The sequence below is a fragment of the Protopterus annectens genome, chromosome 6.part0 (assembly GCF_019279795.1).
Source record: "Protopterus annectens isolate FY-2018-M chromosome 6.part0, PAN1.0, whole genome shotgun sequence".
NCBI classification, from domain to species: Eukaryota; Metazoa; Chordata; order Ceratodontiformes; family Protopteridae; genus Protopterus; species Protopterus annectens.
The window spans coordinates 923,301,035-923,321,790 of record NC_056737.1 but is presented as its reverse complement, the minus strand read 5'-3'; the positions used below and the strand labels follow the sequence as shown (position 1 = coordinate 923,321,790).

The 20,756-nt window shown below is 41.0% G+C and overlaps 1 protein-coding gene across 1 annotated transcript in view; it reads left to right on the top strand.

The window, feature by feature from the left end:
• The window catches only part of GOLGA5 (golgin A5), a 933,889-nt gene that overhangs the window by 576,229 nt on the left and 336,904 nt on the right, over window positions 1–20,756 (top strand). Inside the window, exon 9 of the mRNA XM_044074573.1 lies at window positions 13,621–13,719. Within this exon, the coding sequence (XP_043930508.1) occupies window positions 13,621–13,719 (99 nt within the window). The remainder of the gene's footprint in view (window positions 1–13,620; window positions 13,720–20,756) is intronic.

Sequence of the window (20,756 nt, the reverse complement as noted above, 5' to 3'; positions counted from 1 at the left end):
TTGCTGTCCCTTCTTCCATGACGTCAGGTCGTCAGGGGTATAAAACATGCAGCCGATGCCATTTTCATCTTCAGAACCAAAGTCTTCAACCTAAAGCTAAGTACCCCGTTGGGGAAACTTTTTCTTGCTCCTGATGTCAGTAAAAGTTAATAATTGTATTACTCGTGGGAAGCAAATACCTCATAAGGATTTTCATTTGTACTGTATTCCTTGCCTAGGCCCTGACCACAATGTGTCTTGCTGTCGTTTTTTTGCTAAATTTAATCAATGCACTATTAAGCGTCGGTATATTTTTGCATCTAAATACTTTGGCTTAAGATTTAACTATCCAGAAATGTCATCTGTTAGCAATCCGACTACCGGAATACACAAAAAAACGCAAAGAAAAAGACAGAGACAGACCATCGAGGTCCAAAACCGATGACAAAGCTTCTCCTAAGCCAGTCGCCGGTACTCAGTGAGGTGCTTTCGCAGCCCCTGATACCCGCTACTTTTGATTCGTAGGCCTCTACAGAGACCCATTCAGAGTCCAGTATGCCGCAAGACACTTTAAGTATTGAACCCGCGGATGTCTCTACCTTAGATGGGTCCGGAGCCGCTGAGCAGGCACCGGCTTCTGAGGGTGTTTTCAGGCCTAAAGATTTGTATATTAAACTGATGCCATCTTCAAAACCTAGGCCAAAATCAACGTCTGTGTCTAAAAAAATGACGCACAGGCCCCTATGCCTAAAAAACAAATGATCAAAATGGCTGAGGATTTAATTACCTTGATCAGGGGTTCCCATCCCCCTCCTGCTAAGAGGCCTAGGCAAGGCACTGACTATGAATCTTCAGATCAGGTTTCTCTTCTGATTCCTGTTCTGATCAGGAATTATCTATGCCACCTTATGAGGACTCTGATGCAGAAGATTCCATCCTTTCTGCTTCTCCTTCTGAGGATTTTTCTTTTGGAGAAACTTTGCATACCTTAAGGGAACACTTTCATTGGGAGAGTCAGAATTTCTCAGAATCTAAAAAGAGGCTTAGGGATTTCCTTCTTCTTCCTCAGCATAGGCCTTTGGCTATACCTCCTGTTCTAGACATTGTTGATGATGTTTTCTCAGAATCCAGCATGGCTCCTGATTCCCTGCTTCCGGCTCCTAGTAAGCCAGACAGGTATTACAGGGTTCCTGACTCCCACAAATTCCTTTTTAAAAACCCTACTGCTGATCCTGAAACCATTTCTCAGGGTCCCAAGGGTGTTGGCTTCTACTGCTAAAAATCCTACCCCTTCTGATAGAGACTCCAGGGCGCTGGATAGATGACGTAAGAAGGTTTACACGTCTGCAACCTTGGCAATCAGGGCTTTAAACTGTCAATTTCATATGCTTAAATATCAGCAGCATGTCATGGGCTTACTTAAACAGAAAATGATGTTGATTTCTGACTGTGTGGAAAATAGAATTACAGGATTTGTTACGTTCAGCTGAACAAGTTGGAAAGCATACTTTGCAATGTGGGTTTGATTCCTTGGAGGCCTCTTGCAGGGCCGCTGTAACTTGATCTGTGATAAGAAGGCATGCTTGGCTCAAGGAGCAAAATCTGCTTGATCATGTAAAAGCAAAATTGTTGGATGCTCCTTTACAACAGAACAGTCATTTTGTTAATAAGGCAGAAGTAGTTTTGAAAAAGATGGAAGATAAAGCTAAATCTATGCAAACTGTAAAAGGTTTCCTACAAGTGCAGCCGCACAGGTTCAGTAGGCACTGGCCTACTAAGAATTGGTCCTTTCCAGTATCCACCAGAGCTGCTCAGGTCAAACCCAGACACTCCAAAGGCTCCAGGTTTCAGTCAGAAGGAACTTACAGAACAAAGCAATGAGGAACGCACCTCACTACGGTAAGCAGTCTCAATGATTTTCCTCTGCCATCACCAAGAACTTATCTTTTGCTTTTGGCAGCCCCTTTGGGGGGAAAACTGGCACTTCATGCATGAAACTGGCATCTAATCACCCAGGACAAATGGGTTTTAAATATAGTATCCCAGGGATACAGATTTCATTTCCACACGTTGCCAATCACTAACTGATGGCCAGATCTGCCTCCAAATCAGTGGGCAGAGGCCCAGAAGTGAGTTATGTCCCTCATGAATATGGGGGCTATTCAACCAGTACCAGAAAAGGAAAAGGGACTGATTTTTATTCAAGACTTTTCCTGGTACCCAGAAAAGACAAATCATGGCATCCAATTCTGGACTTATCCATTCTAAATACATTCCTGGACATTCCAAAATTCAAGATGCTGACTCTACAACAGTAACTGCCTATGATAGGCAAGGATGCCTGGTTGGTAACTCTAGACTTAAAAGAGGTTTACCTGCATATCCCAATCAGGGAATCTTGCAGAAGATACCTCCGCTTCAAAGCAGGCTGTTTGCATTACCAGTTCTCTGCACTGCCCTTTGGCTTTTCTACTGCGCCCAGGGTCTTCACAAAGTGCCTGGCACCAGTAATTGCATTTTGCAGACAAAGAAACATTCAAATTTGTCCTTATCTGGACGATTGTCTAATTCAGGCAGAAAACAAGGACACTCTTCTACAGCATCTGCCGTTTGTAAAAAGGCTTCTAACTTGTCTAGGGTACACCATAAACTAAAAGAAATCACAACTGGTACCCTCTCAAATAATTACATTCCTGGGTGCAAGGTTGAATATAACTGCCCAGATGACTTACCTCATGCCAGAAAAACAAATTCAATTGATGACTTACTTCAAACAAGTGGCCACAAAAACCCAGCTATCTGCAAGACAAATTTTGCAGGCCTTGGGGTTCATGGCTTCCTGCATTCTACTAATTCCATATGCAAGACTGCATATGAGGAAACTTCAGTAGTACCTAAAAAGCTTATGGAGTCAACATTGTCACAGCCTGGAAACAATACCACGTATCATTCCTTGCCTGCAGCAAGAGTTCCTATGATGTCACCAAAACAAGGGACTGTCATTCATTCCACCCCCTGCCACCCAAACCCTGACTTACAGACACATCAGATTATGCTTGGTGGGGGGGGGGGGGGCATCTGGCAGGGAGATGCATTCAGGGCGAATGGAGCCCAAATCAAATGCACCTACATATCAACCAGAAAGAGATGCTAGCTGTACAGAATGCTCTGACAACCTTCAAGGACTATCTTCATCCAGGACAACTACTGATAAAGATGGACAACACCACAGTTATGTGGTACATAAACAAGCAGGGGGGGTACCCATTCCTACCCCCTTTGCAGACTAGCCATGGCCTTGTGGAACACAGCCTTTGACCTACCAAATACATCTACAAACTCAATTCCTGGGGTACCCATTCCTACCCCCTTTGCAGACTAGCCATGGCCTTGTGGAACACAGCCTTTGACCTACCAAATACATCTACAAACTCAATTCCTGCCAGGAAAGCAAAATACTCTGGCAGACGAACTAAGCAGAAATCTTATGGACCCACATGAATGGAAACTGGATCCACAAATCTTCAGCATGCTGACACACAAATGGGGGAGCCCAGACATAGATCTTTTTGCCTCACCACAAATCTATCAGTTGGACAAATTCTGCACAAGAATCCATCACAGAAAAGCTTGGAAAGTGGATGCTCTATACTTCAGCTGGAAAAACCTATCAGTCTATGCCTTTCCCCCTCTGCCTCTGCTCTCCAAGGTCTTACTAAAAGTCAGACAGGAAAAAACAAAAATGATTCTGATTGCTCCAGACTGGCCTCACCAACACTGGTACCTGCTCCTGTGCAATATGTCACACCTTCCTCCATGGTACCTGCCTCAGACACCCTATCTACTGTCTCAGCAGAACTATCAAATTCTGCACATTCAGCTACAAACTCTGAATCTTGCAGCATGGTTAATCAACTAATTTCACCAGTTACATCTCTCAGCAAACCTGTGATGGATGTCACTTTGGAGGCTAGAAGGCCTACTACTAGTAAATCTTATGCTGATAAATGGAAAAGATTATGTGCCTAGAACCGAGCACAAGGAATAAACACAGCAAAACCCAATATTCCTCAGATTCTGCAATATTTAACTGAGATGCTTCACAAGGGCCTATCTTTTTCTTCCATAAAAATCCATGTGTCTGCCATTTCAGCTCATTACAACACAGAGCCTCCTCTCTTTTCTCATCCCCTGCTAAAGCAGTACATCAGAAGGGCCAAAAATTGAGACCTCCCAGGAGAGCACCAACTCCTGCATGGGACCTCAATTGTGTGTTGGAAAAACTCACTCTACCTCCTTTTGAACCAGCTGCTACTGCAGACATAAAATTTCACTATTGGAAGACAGCTTTTCTTTTAGCAGTCACTTCAGCTAGAAGGATTTCAGAACTACAGGCTCTCATGGCAGGTGGAGCCTTTTATTATCTTTTACCTGGACAGGGTGGCTCTCAGGAGCAATCCATCCTTTATGCCTAAAGTGGTATCTAGAGTGGCTCTTAATCAGACCATTCATCTGCCAACCCTTTTCCCAAATCCACAGAACAAGGGGGAGCAGATTCTGCATTCATTGGATGTACAGACAACTAAGATTCTGCTTAAACAGGACAAAATCTCTAAGAAAATCTGAGCAATTACTGGTGGCATTTGCTGCAGGGGCAGCGGGAAAGGCTATTTCAAAGCAGTCCATTTCAAAATGGATAAGCCATTGTATTCGTTTCTGCTACATGCACCATGGTAAACCTGTCTCCAAGGGGATCAGATCCCATTCCACCAGGGCTGCATCTACTTCTGCAGCCTTTCTCAGAGGGGTTCCTACCAGAGACATTCTGGAAGCTGCTACCTGAAGCTCAGTTCATACATTCACCAAACATTACCATTTACCTCTCTTCTCTAAATCCAGAGCAGGCTTTGCCACTGCTGTCCTGCAGGGCCTTATAGCTGCTCCTAATGCTGTATAATTCCATCCTCCTAACCATAGCTTTGGGATTCTACCCAAGTGTAATGACTGCAACAGTGAAACATGAAGAACATAGTACAGTTGTGTACACTTACCATAAATGTAGATGGTCGAGTGTATTCACTGTTGCAGTCCTGGTTACCCACCCGCCAGCCCCCTATTTTTCTCTTATTATACCTCTTCTTTCTTTTACTATGCTCAGAAGCCTTTTTGGTGTATTTGCTTTTATTTGGAGGTATATTTTTTGTGTGTTCTAGTTTACATGCATATATATATTTTGCTCCCCATTTGGGGGGCATCTGACATCTGGGGCAAAAAAACCTGATGAAAATGGTGTCGGCTGCATGTTTTATACCCCTGACGACCTGACGTCCTGGAAGAAGGGCAGCAACCGACACAGGATCCAAGACTTTGTTAATCAGGCTGACTGAGGGCAATCTGCCAGCAAATTACCCAAGTGTAATGACTGCAACAGTGATGCACTCGAACATCTACATTTATGGTAAGTGTACACAACTGTACTTTTTTCATGTTTCACTGTTGCAGTCATCACATTTGGGTTATCCTGCCAGGGGTAGCCCTCAGTCATCCCGAATACCAGAGGCTTAGTATTTCTGCATCGGTTGCTGTCACTCCAGGACTGACGTCAGGTCGTCAGTGGTAGAAAATCAGGCAGCCGACGCCATTACATCAGTCTTTCTTGCCGAGGAGTCCAAAGCAGAAACAGTTCACACGAGTGCCAGTCGGCAGCTACCTGAGTTTTCATCTCTGAATTGAAGTTGAAGTCTTCTAAAGCTAAGTACCTTGTTGGGGATCCTTTTTTTCTTGCTCTAACCGATGTTAGAAAAAGTTAACAATTGTCTCGCCTGTGGAAAGCAAATACCACACCGAGACTTCCATTCTTACTGTGTCACCCGTTTAGGCCCAGACCACGACGTTCCCCACTGTTGCTTTATTGCTTTGTTCAGCACCAGAACTATATGTCGTCAGGCCCTTATTGTAGCTAGATATTTTCGCTCTCAGTCCTCAAATTCCAATATGGCTTCGGCAAGCCCATCCGACTACCGATCTTCCGAAAAAATGTAAGGATAATGACTGAGACAGACCGCACAGGTACAAAACTGTTGACGCTTCCTCTAAGCTAGTCGTCATTTCTCCGGTCCTCAATGAGGTGCTTTCGCAGCCCCTGATGCCAGCTTCTGTGGATTCGCAGGCAGCTACTGTGACCCTTTTGGAGTCCGGTATGCCGTGAAACTCTTCTTCGACTAAGGATCCTGCGGATGTCTCTACCTTGGATGGGTCTGGAGCCGCTGAGCAGGCACCAGCTTCCGAGGAAGTACTTTGCACTACCGATACTCAACACAGACTGAGGACTTCTTTTGCGCCTTCAGTTCTTTCTAAAACTACAGAGTTTCTAAGGCCCAGGGTACGAACCACACCCAAAAAAACGATGACCGAAGCTCAGGCACCTGCTTCCTTGCCTCAATCTCAAATGCTTAAAATGGTATAAGACCTTATTATGCTTATTAGGGGAAGCCAGGCTACCCCTTACAAAAGAAAGAGACTTGTCCACAGTAGTTTTATCTGAACAGGAGTCTGATGACTCTGATGCATCTGAATATGAAGACATGCAACCCCTCTCTGCTTATGAGGATTCTGCTGCAGAGGAATCCTTTCCTTCTGCCTCTCCACCCGAGGATTTTTCATTTGGGGAAACCTTTTATACTTTAAGGGAACATTTCCAATGGGAATGCCAAGACTATCCTCAGTCAAAAAAGAGACTCGGGGAATTCTTAGATTTACCACAGCACAGACCTTTGGCCATTCCTCTTGTCCTGGATGCTGTGGATGATGTTTTTATGGAATTCAGTTTGACTCATGACACCCTTCCTCCTGCTCCCAGGAAACCTGACAGGTATTAGAGTCCCTGACTCACAAATGCCTTTTCAAAACTCCTACTGCTGACCGAGAGGTCATCTCTCAAGGACCTAAAGGAATTAAAGCAACTTCAGCTAAGAATCCCAGCCCCTCAGATAGGGATTCCCGAGCTTTAAACAGATGGGGTAAAAAAGTATACACCTCTGCTACTCTTGCTGTTAGAGCATTAAATTGTTAGTTCCACATACTGAAATAGTATACCATGGAACTTCTCAAACAAAAAATATCTTCCTTTCCTGCTTGTGCAGAAAATAAAGAATTACAAGAGCTAATGCATTCTGCAAGTCAGGTAACTTAAGCACACCTTGCAATGTGGCTTTGATGCCCTAGAAGCATCTTGCAGGGCAGCAGTCACTGGTTCTGTCCTTAGAAGACATGCTTGGCTTAAGGAACAGACCATGTCAAATCCAAATTATTGGCCGCACCATTGAACAAAGACAACTTATTTGGCATCAAGTAAAAAAGATGGAAGAAAAAGCAAAATCTATGCAGACAGTACTTCTTACAGGTTGAGCCACCGAGGTTCAGTAGGCATTGCCCCTCCAAGCCCTGGTCCTTTCCTGCCCCCTCTAGGCTAGCTCAGCCCAGACCCAGGGGAAGCAGACCCCTACCAGACAGCAGCCCCAGGGAATGCAGAGATCTAAGCGATGGAGTTCCTCCTTTTCAAAAACAGGAAGTGCAAAGCCACCCCCTTAAGGTAAGAACTCTCAATGACTTTACACCTCCACCCTTTACCTCTGCCCACCTGCTTGTGCCTCTAGGAGGAAAACTCTCCTTCCACGCAAGCAACTGGGCCACTATTACCAATGACTGATGGGTCTTCAACATAGTGTCCCAGGGATACAAATTTTATTTCTACACTCCGCCAACCCCAAAAGGGTTCCCAGATCTTTCTCCAAACCAGTGGACAGATGCCAAAAAGCAAGTCCTTTCCCTGCTCTCCATGAGAGCAATACAGCATGTTCCTGCAGAACAGATAGGCCAAGGTTTCTACTCCAGACTCTTCCTGGTACCCAGAAAAGAGGGCACATGGCGCCCTATCCTTAGTCTATCCATTCTAAACACCTTTCTGGTGATGCCAAAATTCAATATGCTCACCTTCCAGAAGCTTCTACCAATGCTTTCCAAGGATGCTTGGTTAGCCACCCTGGACCTAAAAGAGGCCTACCTACACATCCCAATCAGGGAATCATGCAGGAAATACCTACATTTCAGGGCAGGATCTATGCACTTTCAGTTCTCTGTGCTTCCCTTTGGTTTCTCTACTGCTTCCAGAGTTTTCACAAAATGCCTGGCTCCCACCATTGTTTTTTGCAGACAAAGAAATATTCAAATTTACTCATACTTAGACGATTGCCTGATTCAGGCAGACAGTCAAGAAAAGCTGTTACAGCACCTGACTTTTGTACAGGACCTACTGACTTCCCTGGGGTATACTGTCAACGAAAAGAAATCAGAAGTAGTCTCCACACAAAAAAATGTATTCCTGGGAACAAGCCTGGACACAGCATCCCATATGGCATTCCTTACTCCAGAAAAACAAGCTTACCTGACAGGCTACTTCTCTCAACTAGCCACCAGAACCCAGTTAACCGCAAGGAAAATACTGCAAGCTCTAGGGTTCATGGCTTCCTGCATCCTGCTCATTCCATATGCCAGACTGCATATGAGGAAACTACAATGGTACCTAAAAAGCCTTTGGTGTTAACACTCTCAAGACCTGGAAACTCTCATACCAATGATACCTTGTCTAAGGAAAGTTTTTCTTTGGTGGGCAACAGCTTGCAACCACAACAAGGAACTTCAACTTCTCACAACCCCACGCCGCCCAGACCCTCACCACAGACACGTCAGACTATGCCTGAGGTGCACACCTGGACGGCAGGTGCATTCAGGGCCATTGGAGCCCAAATCAAATATATCTGCACATTAACCAAAAAGAGAAGTTAGCTGTTCAGCATGCCCTGACAGCCTTCAGACTCCTACTCTCCCAAGGCCTCTGCTGATCAAAATAGACAACACAACAGTGTTGTGGTATATCAACAAGCAGGGAGGGACTCATTCTTATCCTCTCTGCAGGCTCGCCATGACCCTTTGGCACACTGCCTCAGCAATACAGCTACACCTGCTAGTGCAATTCCTGCCAGGCTCTCTAAACTCTCTGGCAGACAGTGTAAGCAGAACCTGCTAGACCACAGAACCTTCACCCTTGTAACCCAGAAATGGGGCACCCCGAAGGTTGACCTCTTTACCCCCCACTCCAATCATCAGCTCAGAAAATTCTGCACCAGGGAATCTCACAGCAAGGCCTGGAAAGTGAATGTTCCAGTGGGTAAACTTCTCTGTCTATGCATTTCACCCTCTACCACTCATATCAAGGGTACTGCTCAAAATAAGGGAGGAAAAACCGAGGGCAATCCTGATTGCTCCAGACTGGCTATGCCAGCACTGGTACTCACTGCTGCACAGCCTGTCACTATGGCGTGTACCTCAGATCTCAACACTCCTGACCCAGGGGAATGGAGAATTTATGCATCCCCAATTGCAGTCTCTCAACCTGGCTGCCTGGCTTATTCCCTGACCACCCCTCCAGCTGCCAACCTAAGCAAACAAGTCCTAGATGTCATATGTGAAGCCAGATGCCCCAGCACTAGGAAATCCTATGCTGACAAGTGGGAAAGGTTTTGCACCTGGGTCCAGGCTAAGGGAGCCGGAATGGCATAGCCCTCCCTACCTCTCTTCCTGGATTACCTGGCAGATCTAGTACATGGGGATCTATCCTTCTTTTCAATTAAAATTCATGCCTCTGCCATCTCTGCTCATTACAGCACAAAGCCTCCTCTCTTCTCACACCCTCTCATCAAATGGTTCCTAAGAGAGGCTAACAACTTAAGGCCACCCAGGAGAGCTCCAGCCGATGCTTGGGACCTTAACTTTGTGTTCAAAAAGCTCACCCTACCCCCCTTTGTCTCCTGGAAAGCAGCCTAGCTTCTGGCCATCACTTCAGCTAGAAGAGTATCAGAGCTACAAGCAAGCACTCATGGCTGTAGAGCCCTTCATCATTTTCCATGCTGACAGAGTCTCACTCAGGAATAACCCATCTTTCATGCCTAAAGTGGTGTCCAGTGTGGCTTTCAACCATCCATACATTTGCCCACCTTTTTCCCTAACCCACTAAACAAGGGGGAAAGGATTCTGCACTCTCTAGATATGCACAGACAGCTCAGATTCTATCTGGACATGACTAAATCTTTCAGAAAAACTGATCAATTGCTAGTCAGCTTCGCAGCAGGAGCAGAGGGCAAGGTCATATCCAAACAAACAATCTCCAAATGGATCGCACACTGCATCCATTTCTGCTACAGACAGCACAGGAAACCACCCCCAAAGGGGGTCAGGACACATTCCACCAAAGCAATCTCCACCTCTGCAACCTTTCTCAGAGGGGTCCCCACCAAGGACATCCTGGAGGCTGCAACATGAACATTTGTTCATACCTTCACCAAGCATTACCACCTGCCTATCCTCACCAAATCCAGGGCAGGCTTTGCCACAGCAGTCTTACAGGGCATCCTAGCCAGCCCACAGTCGTCCTGACTGCCTCCACCCTTTTCTTTAGCTTTGGGAATCAACTCAAATGTGATGACTGCAACAGTGAAACATGAAGAACATAGTACAGTTCTGTACACTTACCATAAATGTAGATGTTTGAGTGTATTCACTGTTGCAGTCTTGGTTTCCCTCCCTCCATCCCCAATGTCTCTCTCTCTCGTTCTTCCTATCTCCTTACAGGGATTTTTTGGTATTTACTTTCTACTGGTGGTGTTCTTCCACCATAACCTAGCTCCCTATTTGGGGGGCTCCTGACAGTTAGGGCAAGAAAAACTGAAGTAATGGTGTTGGCTGCCTGATTTTATACCACTGACGACCTGACGTCAGTCCTGGAGCGACAGCAATGGATGCAGAAATACTAAGCCTCTGGTATTCGGGCCGATCGGGGGCTACCTCTGGCAGGATAACCCAAATGTGTTGACTGCAACAGCGAATACACTCGAACATCTACATTCATGGTAAGTGTACACAACTGTTCTTTTGTGTCCTTTGTGGATTCCAAACTGGGCCAACTGGTATCAAAGCAAACTATTACTTCCTGGATATTGAAAGCCTTTTTTTTGTTACCAACACAATATGGCAAATCATTGCCTTCCTGCCCAAAAGCATATTCTACTCAAGCAGTAGCCTCTTCTGGTGCTTTCCAGAAGGATGTTGATGTCTGGTTCATCTTGGAAACTGCTAGTTGGTCCTCTGTGTACACCTTCACCAAATACTGCAAAATTGATGTTTTTTGTTTTTTCCAGATCAGGGCTGCCTTTGCTAGATCTGTCCTATCTGGGCTCCTGGACAGCTCATCTTCCCATTAGCCAATCACCTTCTTATGTACCTCCTTCAGCTATGGGAATCACCCATATTTTAAGAATACTGCAACAATGATGTGATTTTGTGACACACTACAGTTACTTACAGTAGATGTCCTACTGATCACTGTTACAGTACTCCTTCCCCTATTCTTGTCTGTTCCAATATTACACTTTCCCTCAGTTGTAAGCTATGCCTCTCCTAGCTGACCAGTCTGCTCTCTCAGTAGTCTTCAGGCTGCTTTGGCAGATGTATTGCAAAAAATTAGATTATGGATGTGGAAGAAAGGGTGTGGGTCAATTATAGAAAAATAACAATGAGGAATGATAAATCGTTAAAAATAAAATGTGTGTATATGTACATGCAAATATGTAAATAATGTGTTCTATGTTGTGCTAAATAAAGGATCCCTTCTCTTTTCGATATGTGACTTGGGATCTTTTCCATCCACCTGAGCTATCACCGACTTAGGCAGATGGGACCTTGTTTAATGTCCCATCTGAAGGGTGACATGCTCAGTAGTGCTGCACTGCAAAGTCCAGAATCCATCATCTGCAGTACGAATCAACCCCCCAGCCTTCTGGTCTTCCAGCTGCAAAGGAGAGTGTGCTACCTGTTGAATAACTGACGCTGCATTTCCATAATTAAGTTCAAAATGCTAAGGCATCAAGCATTTCTTATACTACTTTCGTCATACTTTATTTTAGTGGCCTTGCATAAGGAAAACAAATGTTACTTGAGATTCAGAGCTGAACAAGAGCATTTCCAGTTTGGTTTCTTGCCACATGGTCTGTTCACAGTGCCTAGAGCATTTACCAAATTCTTTTCAGTAGTATCTGTTCAGTTTAGGACTCAAGAGTTTCATGTTTACCTTTATTTGGATTTCTGCTTCAGGGATGAAAGCTTATAGAACCTTACTTCTGTGGGACTAAAAGTGTGACATTAACATCAGTACAGGATTTGTTAGAGCAGTCCTGCAATTCTTTCCTATGTGCCACCCTGCAATTCTTTTCTGTGCACTTCACCATCCCGTCAGAGCCAGTTATGGCATACTTGTAAGGGTTTTTCCAAAGATTTTTATTTTTGCAGAACTTTTCCTTTGAACTAAGATAGTATGTTTGTGTGAGGTGTATACCTCAGTACATCTTTGAGGAAGGAGGCCTTTAGCAGTATGCATGCACTTACATTTCCAATTACAGATTTCCTTTTCCTTAGCCTACTTGTATGTAGTTGTTGATCTGCTGACAGTTTTTGACCGTATTAAGCATATTGTGATTTAAGCAAGTTTTTTACTAAAAGAACTAATGATGGTGTGAGAAATTGTCCGCTTTATGTAGTGATGTTTTCAAGGAGTGGCAGTGCTACTGCAGTACGAGAAGGGCACAACATCCCTGCATGTGGCTTTTGGTTGCTGGCATAGTGACAACACAACTGACATCAATGAGTTGAACACTCAGTTGCTAAACTGGTTAAAGACCCTGTCTGTTGAAGACCTACATTATGGTGAGTAACTCCTGCAGCTGTTTGTATTAAAGAGTCATCACAAAGTGGTTGCCAGTTAAATGACAAGAATCATACACTGTAAAAGTTGTGTGTTTTGAAAAGTAGCACATTTATTTTGAAATAGATGTTCTGAAATTTAAACAGTAGACTAGTAAAATGGAATGCCGTATCATATGTTGTTGTTTGTCTTTCGGCTTTTTCCCGGTAAGGGGTCGCCACAGCGGAACTCCGATCCACTAATGATTGGCAGTAGATTTTTACGAAACGCCAAGGTGCCAGCCCTATGCCCAACCTTCAACGAAGGCACGCCCATTTACACACGCATGTCTTTCGAACGCTACCCAACCGCGGGGAGGACATGCAGACTCCACACAAATGGCACTCCCAAGCCACGCGGAGAATCGAACGAGAGAACCTCTTGCTGTGAGGTAACAATGCTACCGCCGTACCACCGCGCCATATCATATAATCTGCAAAATTTACCAGTATCAAGCTCTGCGCCTTGTTGAACTGTTGAATTAAGTAACTGAATGGTGACATAAGATGCAGTTTTTGAACTGTGCAGTATTTGTTAATAGGCAAAATCAGGCTTTTGCTTTCTTTAGGTGCTGAATCCAGAACATGTTTTTTAAACTGATGGCTAAAAAATATTGTGTGGTGCTTAGTATTTCACTTATTTTTGTGTATGCTGTGATAAGCAAGTTGTGTCTGTAGCTACAGCATTTCAACAAAATATGTAAAACTTGTAGGTTATTTGTGGTCTTGTCTGTTTTGTAACATGAAACAAATATGGTAGCATAGTGTTACGTATTGCTTCTTGTTTCATAGGAATTTAAATATGTTGAGGAAGAACTGTACCAGACAAGGAACTCCTTACAGAGCAGGATAAAAGATCGAGAAGATGAAATCCAAAAACTTAGAAACCAGGTGCTTATTCATTTTTTTTTTATTTCAGGAATATTACATAAGTTGGTGGTGTTTATAAATGGTATTTCTTCACATTTTTATGTATTACAGCAATGGAAATTATGTCTAATGTACAATTTCTGTAATTCTGTTGCTCTGTTTAAGGCTAAATATTATGATAGTTGACAAGTTGCAAAAATAAAGTAAAATGGTAGAACAGTTGACAGTCATAAAAGTTAGGGCAACCTTAATTGCCTATCTGCTGAATAACTGTATGCTAAAGAAGGGGAACTCAAAAGGAAACATACTAGGATTGGCTTGTCTGTGAGTGTTGACTAGTAATTCAGATTATGCACAGCAAAACAGGCATTCATTTTAACACACATTTTATGTATGTCTGGATGTATATGGGCTTGTAAAAAAACACACACACACACACACACACTGGATATAAAAAGTGTACACACCCCTGTTAAAATGTCAGGTTTTTGTGATATAAAAAAATGAGACAACAATAGATTTCAAAACCTTTCCCACCGTTAATGTGACCTATATCCTATATAATTCAATTGAAAAACAAAAAATCTTAAAAAATGTACTATAAGCTGGTTGCATAAGTGTGCAAACCCTTAAAGTAATACTTTGTTGAAGCACCTTTTGATTTAATTACATCATTCAGTCTTCCTGGGTACACACCTGCCATCAAAGAGACTCATTAACACCAAATAAAGTTCAGCTGTCCTAGTAGGATTTTCTTAGTATTTACTCAGTTGCCTGCTACAGCAAAAGCCATGGGTTCGCAGAGAGCTTACAAAGCATCAAAGGGATCTCATTGTTGAGTGGTATCCATCAGGAGAAGGGTACAAAAAAATTTCCACAGTATTGGATACACCATGAACACAGTGAAAGACGGTCATCAAAAAGTGGATTAAGCATGGAACAACAGTGACGTTGCAAAGAACTGGACGTCCCTCCAAAATTGATGAAAAAGCAAGATGAAAACTGGTCAGGGAGGCTGCCAATAGACCTACAGAAACACTGAAGGAGCTGCAGGAATTTCTGCCAAGTACTGGTTGTGTACTACATGTGACACCAATCTCCCATATTCTCTATATGTCGGGTCTATGGGATAGGGTTGCAAGACAGAAGCCTTTTCTTACAGAGAAAAACATCCAAGCCCAGCTAAAATTTGCAAAACAATACATCCAAGTCTCCCAATAGACCTACAGAAACACTGAAGGAGCTGCAGGAATTTCTGCCAAGTACTGGTTGTGTACTACATGTGACACCAATCTCCCATATTCTCCATATGTCGGGTCTATGGGATAGGGTTGCAAGACAGAAACCTTTTCTTACAGAGAAAAACATCCAAGCCCAGCTAAAATTTGCAAAACAATACATCCAAGTCTCCCAAAAGCATGTGGGAAAATGTTTTATGGTCTGATGAGACCAAGGTTGAACTTTTTGGCTACAATTCCAAAAGGTAAGTTTGGTGCAAAAACAACACTTCACTTAACCAAAAGAACACCATCCCCATGGTGAAGCATGATGGTGACAGTGTCATGCTTTGGGGGTTGCTTTTCTTCAGCTGGAACTGGGGCTTTAGTCAAGGAGGAGAGAATTATGAATAGTTCCGAATACCAGTCAATATCTGGCCCAAAACCTTCAGGCGTCTGCTAGAAAGCTGAAGATGAAGAGGAATTTCACCTTTCAATATGACAGACCCCAAGCATGCATCCAAATCAACAAAATAATGGCTTCACCAGAAGAAAATTAAAGTTTTGGAATGGCCCGACCAAAGCCCAGACCTGAATCCAATAGAAAATTAGTGGGGTGACCTGAAAGCTGTGCACAAGAGATGCCCTCGCAATCTGACAGATTTGGAGCACTTTTGCAAGGAAGACTGGGCAAATATTGCCAATTCAAGATGTGCCATGCTAATAGACTCTTACCCAAGAAGACTGAATGCTGTAATTTAATCAAAAGGTGGTTCAATAAAGCATTAGTTTAAGGGTGTGCACACTTATGCAGCCAGCTTTTTGTAAGTTTTTTATTTTTTATATTTTTTTCCCTTAACAGATTTTTTGTTTTTCAATTGAATTGTACAAGTTATAGGTCACATTAAAGGTGGGAAATGTTTTGAAATGATTTATTGTGGTGTCATTTTTTTATATCACAAAAACCTGGCATTTTAACAGGGGTGTGCACACTTTTTATATCCATTGTATGTGTATACATGCATATGTATAAACAAGTGGATATGTATGAATGTACGTACACAACTCAAGCACTGAAACATGTAAGTATATGTATATATATATATATATATATATATATATATATATATATATATATATATATATAATTATAAATATAATTCAGTGTTTGTGGCATGATAGGTAGCACACTTGCCTTTGCTGCAAAAGGCTGTGGGTTCTATTTTCATACCAGGTAGATCAGTTGCTTACATTGCACTGCAGCGTAAGGGGGTGTTGTACTCATGAGTGTGCCATTCTTTAGATGAGGCCCCATCTGCATGACTAGCTGATAGCGCAGGTTGATGTAAAATATTCTACTGCACCTATCAAAAACAGTAGAGGTCCTTTTATAAATACACTGTTTACAATATTTGTATTATTCACATATAATGCACTATTTAGAATTATTTACGCACGTCTGTAATCAGCTTTCCATCATATGCTATGTATGCTTTCATCTTTACAATTCCATTCACTTTGACCCCCCCCCACCCTTTTTCCAGTAACCAAATCTTATTTTTAATATTTGTGCCAATATCTGTTATCCATTAAATTGTATCTTAGTCAATCTTTGATTTTATGTAGTCCAAATTACAAAAGACATTTTCTATTTTCATTACTAATTCTTTCTTTTATTTCCATAATAGCCAGTTTCCAACATATCCATATTTATATTTTCCATTTTCTTAAAACTTTACAAGTAGTTTTCTTCACATAAATTTTCCCATACTTTCTTTTTCCTTTTACTTTTCAAGAAAACATGTTCTGTTGTCTCAACCTCACCACAGTGATTACAAATTCTATCTTCTATTTTTTATATGGTATATTTGCTTTTACTGGCAATTTTTATATATAATCTCCATAAAAGAATCTTTACATTCTACATGTTTTTGCACCATTCTGTTCTGAGTTTTAAAGCTTTTAGTTTTCCTTTCTCATTTTTTCCCATGGATAGATAAAATGATACTTATTATATTCATATATCATATTTCTCTTTTATATTTCCTTTATTTTCTACTTCTGTTAACTTTATTTTCCACAGCATTATTTTCTCTTGATACTGTTTCATTTCCACATTCCTTTTCTTTCTCTTTTAAATGTATTCATCATACACAATATTGTCTTACATTTTTCTTTCATTATCACACTTATTAATGAAGTATTTCCCTTTTTTGTCTATTTCAGTGCTTTATATAAGTTTAGTTATGCTGCGTGCACCACCAGATTTATCAGTCCCAATCCTCCTCCGTCGTCTTTAGCATGCAGTATTCCTCTTTTTCCATAGTTCAACCTGGATCCCCATATAAATGAAAAAAAAGCAATTGTCAAATGTTCTTTCTCCTATTTTATAGGAATCATATAACCATTTGCCAAATATGCCATTCTTCCTAATAAAACAGACTGTATTAAATGTAGGTAGTTTTCTGTATGACAGTTTACAAGTTCTCCAAAATTAGCTTATATTTCTTAATTTTTATTATGTCTGTCATTTGCTTTATTTCTACCATTTCATCTCCAAATGTTATACCTAATAGTGTTATTCCCTTCATATTAAACTGTATATACTTTAGCCTGGGTAGTGTCCAACTGGGCTAATGGCCCAGTCGGGCACTACCTGGTTAACAAATGTAAATAAATGTAAATCTTGCTTTCTCCTCCTAATTCTCTGCCTTTATCTCTAATTATATTCATACATATAGCCTTCACTTGTTCATTAGGTATATTAATAACTTCTTCCATCGATAGTTAATTTGTTACTAATACTATGTCATTCAGCCACTGTTTTTGTACAACACCGTATTGTATTATATAGTATTGTTGTATACTGTTGTGTATTTTGCTATACTTGGAGCTTTTCTCCCCGGGCCTCTGCTGAAAATGGACCTGTGTCCAGTCGGACCTTCCCGGTAAACAAATGTAAAATAAAATAAATAAATAAATAAAATATATGAGCAAAATTGGTATCCTTATTCCTTCTGAAGTCCTATATTCTGTTACTTTTAGTGACATATTTAATTTACTAACCACTACATTCATAACTAATGCAAATAAAATGTTACTCACAGGGCATACTTGTCTTATACCACTCTTTACATTTATTTCCTGACTTAACCATCCATCCACTAATACTTTTACCTTGTTATTTTATATGCTGTCTCAAAAATCTTTCGCATCTTTTCATTTATATAGTAGTCTTTCATTATATCCCATAAAACCTCATGTTGTATCTTATCAGATGCTTTATTTAAATCACCTACCATCATTTTTGCATCTGCGTTCCTATATGTATCATGTACAATTTCTCTTGCTGTCATTTACTAATTTGAGTACCTTTTCCTTTCCTTCCAAATATTGTATCCTCTAGTACTTTAATTTATTGTCTAATCTTATTTCTATTATTTTCATAAATATCTTGCAATCTGAATTAAGTACTGTCAACCTCCAGTTTCTTATGTCATCTTTTTCCATATAAATTTCATAGCTCCAGTACATATTTCTTCTTGTCCTAAACCTTCCAACCATTCATTTAACATTTGTACAAAATCTTTCTTCTGTCAATCTGATATATCTTTATACATCCATCTGGTCCAGTAGCTGATTCTAAATTTACCATTCTTAATACATTACTCACTTCATCCATCACTGTACATTTTTCTAATTCTTTATCTTGTTCTGTCATTTTTTTAACATTATACTTTCATCTTTTCTCTGTGTTAGTTTCTTTAACTGTTTCTTCTATACTCTGTTTTACTACATTCATTATTTCCTGTTGACTTCTTACCTTTTCTGCTCTTGTTACCATTTTATTCTCTTTTACTGTACTGCTCAAATACGGCACTACTAATTTCTTGTAAATAATATCTTTGTTTAAGTAGACACGTTTTAATCTTGTCTTGATTAATTTTATATATTTTTCTCTCTATTATAAAATTATTTTTTGTTACTTACCTACTCAGATTTCCCATAAGAACTGTAATTCACTGCATCCTTTTTTGCTAGGAAAGGAGCACAATGTGGTGAATTGTAAACATTATAAAACTTTTAGCAAGAAAAATCTTCAGGTTTTCATAGGACACTCTCAGCACCATCTTTAGCTCATGATGTATTTGCCCCCTTCTCGCTAGGGGGAGTCTATTTTGAAGGCTAGGTCCTCTCCAGAAAACAGTGAGGAAACTAAAAGAGCTCCCAGACACCATAAAAACAGGGAAATATGAATGTACAGATTTATTGTTGGGGAGCAAGTAGGTCATATGACCTGTGACTTGTTGACCTAGCTTTTCAGCAATGGCCTGCTGGGCCTTATGGTTCTTCTGCTCCACCAAAAGCTATTTCTTGTACAAAAATGACACCAGCTTTAGCCATCTTTTGTGAGAGACATGGGTAGTGAATGCAACAGAGAGGACTGTTTCTTTTCAGGCTTTTATCCAGGTTTGCTGTTGAGAAATGTTTGTGTGCCATAGCCAGATATGGGTTGCCAAGTATCCACAGTATTGGCGTGGATGGGGAAACTCTTCCAGATACTTTATTTTCATGCTGAGTAACAGCTTATTGCTGATATGCTGACAGTTCTAGTAGATGTGTTTGACATTGGGTGGTTGAAGATTGGTGTACCATTTTTATATTGGACAAAACACAATGTCAGTAGTTAGGCAAGGCCTGGAAATTGGCATTGCATGTGCTAGCTACATAGGCATTTGGATTTTTCCCTCATACTTTTGATTGTAGAATGTTCTGTAGACAGTGTTTTGCCATGCTATATCATGTCATCCCTTCTTTCTGTGTGATCCCAAGTCCTTCCAAATCAGGGGCAGTAAAGCAATGAAAAGAGATAAAAAAAAAACTCCTCTTGAGTAGAATCCACTGAACTGGATTGGGATGAAGAGGATCTGGTTTACTCATATCTGATCCACTCCTCCTTAGACTTTAAACAGAATTTCCTTGGGATGTTCACTTTACAGTGTTTTTGCTAGTAAAATTCTTAATCATACGAGGGATCATTTTAACACTTGTGTTACATTGGGGGTGTTAAAGAGTTGTCACCCACTCATAAAAATTATTTTAAATTGCCAAGGATAGAGCAGCCTAGGTCATCAGCTAAAACACTATGATAGAAACCTGTGAAGATGTTGCTTCTGTTGAGTTTGACTTACAGCTCTGACATACTAAAAAAAATGAATTAATTATAGTTTATAACATTCAGGATCAGTTCCAGTATCTGTATAAAAACTAGTGCAAGGAATGAGGTGATTAAATTCCGATAGCCAGAAAAAGACAAATTAGTTAAGTGCTACTATAATGTGAGACCTAACATTAAATGTTAAGCACCACTTGCTTGGCTTGTTAAGATTGGGTCAAATTTGCCAGTGCTAACTAGCAAAGACAGAGGCAGAATAAAAAAAAATTGATTTGTTTTTGCCTGTACTGATAAGGTGTCCCTTCATCTTATAAAGTTATAAAATAGATAAAATAACAGGATGTGTTCTGCATTTTCTGAACGATTTGAAGTCTGAAACTCATGTACGTCATTTAGTGGATTCAGTTCTCAGTGATTTGTCTGAAACCATAGATTTTATGACTAACAGACCAAACATATAAGGTAAAAATCTGGACATTCAAGAGGTATGGCGAGGTGAGTATAGACATAAAGGGACTGTTGCACTGTCTTTTTTTCACAGCACTCAGGAAGTGATTTACTGCTATGAAAGCCAGCAAAACACTTAGCTTTTTTTTTCCTTCTTTTCCTGTAACTACTTGTACATAGAGTACATAAAGCACTATGCACTGCAGAGAGTTATGAAT